Source organism: Acanthisitta chloris, unplaced genomic scaffold (assembly GCF_000695815.1).
Source record: "Acanthisitta chloris isolate BGI_N310 unplaced genomic scaffold, ASM69581v1 scaffold30762, whole genome shotgun sequence".
NCBI classification, from domain to species: domain Eukaryota; kingdom Metazoa; phylum Chordata; class Aves; order Passeriformes; family Acanthisittidae; genus Acanthisitta; species Acanthisitta chloris.
In genome coordinates, this window is record NW_008662664.1 from 335 (window position 1) to 4,157 (window position 3,823).

At 59.0% G+C, this 3,823-nt stretch overlaps 1 protein-coding gene across 1 annotated transcript; it reads right to left on the reverse strand.

The window, feature by feature from the left end:
- Nucleotides 1–666: 666 nt before the first annotated feature.
- Nucleotides 667–3,049, reverse strand: TRMT12 (tRNA methyltransferase 12 homolog (S. cerevisiae)). Its single transcript, XM_009070684.1, has 7 exons — nucleotides 2,979–3,049; nucleotides 2,718–2,865; nucleotides 2,435–2,639; nucleotides 2,211–2,361; nucleotides 2,024–2,133; nucleotides 1,185–1,342; nucleotides 667–1,113 (listed from the first exon to the last, which is right to left on the reverse strand). Exons 1-7 carry the CDS (start codon nucleotides 3,047–3,049, stop codon nucleotides 667–669), a joined length of 1,290 nt encoding a protein of 429 aa, XP_009068932.1.
- Nucleotides 3,050–3,823: the final 774 nt, after the last annotated feature.

The following is a 3,823-nucleotide window of genomic DNA, read 5'->3' on the forward strand; positions in this document are numbered from 1 at the left end:
TTCTCTCCATGAGGGGTACAAACACAGTACTGAGAGGGCTTTGAGCTGGCAGGCAGGCAGAGGATGCCAGCAGAGGTTTTGCTCCCTGAGCCCCTTCACACACCACCCTGGGACTTGGCCAAACCCTGATGCTTGCACCAGTGTTTGCATTTTAACTGGACACCAACAGGAGAGGTGAGGAACATGGTTATTTCTGAAAAAAGGTAAGAAGAAACAGAGATGAACAGACTTGTTCCCAGTACAATAAAAAAAGCACACTGGTAAATACAAGGACAAAGCCTGTCCCTGACCTGCTAAAACAAAGCCCAGCAGGAGCCCAAAATTTTCAGCCCTGACTCTCTACTTTGCAAAACCAGGGCTGAAAAGTGCCACCACGTGTCCAAGATTCGGGAAGCGACTTTCAGAGCTGGGGCAAGACACAGGGTGCTGTCAGCTCCAGCTCACTCCATCCTCAGCCTGGATCCTGCAGGGATCTCCCGTGGGAACACATCCCTGGGTGCCCTGAGCTCGGGGAGGCACTGCTGGGCAGTGCTGCCACCTGGGAACGAGGGGATGTAAGGCACATCCAGACTGACAGCAGGACACTGCTGGTAGTATCTCCCTGCCCCCGGTGCTCAAATATTACCGTTCAGTGGGAGCTGGATCTTGGTTGGGGCCCGTGCCCAGCTAGGCAGGCAGCACTGGTCGGCACTCGAGGTCCAGCACAACGTGATGCACGTGAGGAGCATAGGATTTCACTGCCTCGATGTGCAGGACTCTGGTGTGCCACGGCTGCCCATGCAGCTCTGCTAGCAGCCCCTGGATCCGTGTCGCTGTGGCTTCAGCCCACCTCTGCCACTCGGGTCTGATCCTGGTCCCCAGCACCTCCTTCCCTCTGTTCTCCACTGGGTGCTGTGCCTCTCTGTCAGAGCTGGCTGCCTCTGGAGACCCCTGCTCAGCTGGTAGGACAGGGTTCTGCCATAGGGCTGGTGCAGGGGGAGTCTCCACGTTGTGGTGGATGTGCAGAACCCCACCTGTGTCCTTCTTCAGGACACGACAGGCCACTGGCCAGCCTTCCTCTGAGCTGGGGATCAGCCCCAGGTTCACCCTGTCCGCTACGTCCCGCAGCTCCAGCTGGGAGGAGAGAGGAGGTGAGGGGGATGCTGTGTGAGGACAGGGGTCTGCAGCCAGACAGCAGCGCTCACCTGTCGGCTGTCCCCGTGGTGGATGTGGCAGCGATCCCGCACACCATTCAGCACCAGGGTCCTGTGCAGAGCCTCCACGGCATGAATGTTCCACTCGCAGGCGTGGACAAAGGCAGCTGCTGCATGAACCAGGAATGGCAACGTGAAGTAGCCGATGCCTGTGGGCAGGAGGTGGCAGTTGCTGAGGGCAGTGACCTGCCAGGGATCCATGCTCCTCCCTGGAGGCAGGGAGGGATGTGCATTGCCACCCCAGCTCTCCAAATCTGCTTTGCTCTGGATTCGAACAAGCCCAAATACTGGGAAAATGGAAATTCATCCCTCCCTCCCTCTTCTGCAAAAGCAAAATCTGTCTTGAAAAAAATTAATAGAGGAGCTTATTTTACCTTCAGTCTTTGGCCATCAGCTTGAGACTTGGCCTGCACTGCAGAAGTGCCCAGACTAACATATAGTTTAATTAATCCAAAGCAGTTTTATGGGTGCCGTGTCCTTTCAGTGTGGCACAAATTAGAAGCACTAATTTCCCTATGCAGAAAACAGTGGCAAATCTTTCCCCTGGATCCAAATGCTTCCCAGGATCAGCACCAGGTAAAGAGCACTTCTCTGCAGAGAATGAGTGCAAAGCCATCCTAAGCATCCCAAGGCAGCAGGGACACAGGAGGGGGCAGCAGTGCCAGGACCGCCAAGGGCTCACAGACAGCACAGGAGCTCTAAGCCTGGATATTTTTTCATTCCAGACTGGAAATGACATTTCATATCCACTGGGATGCCATTGGTACCTGCATCACTGCTCCCTGCCTCCGCCAGCCAACCTGGCCAAACCCCTCTGCCATCCCCGTTACCTGCGTAGAGATCCACCAAGACCTCTCCGGAGCAGGGCAGCGAGGCCACCCGCAGCTTCTCCGTGATGTTGCCTGGTGAGAACATGCACTTGGTCACGTCAAAGGTGTACCTAGGAGACACCACCAAGACAGTGAGAGCAGCCCCTTCCCTGTACCAGCCCCATCCTGCACTGCAGCTCTTGCCTACCTGATCCCATTGTCCACATGCTCCACCCAGCCATCCTGGCCCAGCAGCAGAGTGACACTGGGGGTCCTCATCCCATCTGGCAACACCCGTCCTCTCCTGGCCACCCGCCGGGCACCCAAAGCTGAAGCAACTGTCTTCCAGAGTGCTGGACCTGCAACACACACATCCCAGGAGATTTGGGAAAGGCCAGGACAGTTCTGCAGGCAGGATTGGGACAGGCAGACCCTGCTTCCCCTTCCCCAGCCTCTCCCACAGTGCAGCCTTGAAGCTGTCCTCGCTCAGCAAGACCAGGTCCCCATGTCTCTGCCAGGCATGGGGCACGTCACGGTCCAGCTCCTCTGACCAGCCCTCACCCAGCAGCTGCTGCAGTTCATCCCGTAGCTTCTGGGCAGGTGTCCGCTGGCGGGATGCCCTGGAGGGGACAGGGTCCTGCAGGAGGGATGTGGTTTAGGGGGCTGAGACCCCATCGCCCCATGGCAGGGCTCAGGGCAAGAGGTCTCTCCCAACCTGGATCTGCACCAGCTCACAGGGCATGTCTGTGGGCAGGCACAGCTGGGAGAGCTTCTCCTCCAGCACAGGCAGGGCCACACGGCCCCCTGGCATCTGCTGCAGCTGGTAGCGCCCATCCAGGAGCTGCTCCTCTTCCAAATGCTCCCTGCAAGGCCAAGAACAATCAGGACCTCCCCAGCTCCACAGTCCCCTCCCAGTGCAGGACAGGGCTCCCATTCCCTTTCACTCCCATTCTTCCTCACTCCCATTCCCTCTCACCTGATGCACTGGGCAAACCGACGCTCTGTGGCCAGCGCAGGGACAGGGATGGGGACATCCTTGGCTTCCATCACGGATGAAGAGACATCACCAGCTGGCAGGGACATGGTTTGCTGCCAGGTGGGCACAAAGTGTTCAGGCTCACCAGGGACAGGAGGGAGCTGGGCATGGGGGTGTCCCTGTTACCGTGCTGGTGGCATCAGAGCCCTGGCTGTCCTCCTGGGGCAGGGACTGGCTGCCCTAGGGGGACTGGAGATGGAATGACCAGGGACGTGAGGTGCCTTGAGGTGGTGTCCCAGGGAATGAGATGCTCTGAAGAATGGGGATGAGGTGCTCAGTGGAATGGGATGCCTGGCCATGGGTACCCCAGGGAATAGGGTGCCTGGGGAGTAGGGTACTCCAGAGGTGGGGTACACCAGGGGTGGGGTATCCCAGGGGATGGGATGATCCAGGGGAATTAGGAGGATGGGGTACCCTGGGATTAGAGTGCCTGGGGATAGGGTGCCCTAGGACTGGGGTTCCCAGGAATGGGGTGACCCAGGGGATTAGGAAGATGGGGTACCCTGGGAGTAGAGTGCCTGGGCTTGGGATACCCTGGGAGTGGAGTGCCCAGGGATGGGATGCCCTAGGAGCAGGGTTCCCAGGGATGAGGTGCCTCAAGTGGGATATCCTGGGAGCGGAGTGCCCGGGGATGGGATTCCCAGGGATGCCCTAGGGGTGGGTTCCCAGGGTTGGGGTGCCTCGAGGGATGGCGTGCCGGGGGTTGGGGTGCCCTGGGAGCGGGCGCCTCCAGGGACGGGACTCCCAGGGACGGGGTGCCCATCAGCAGGACGCGACACCTCGGA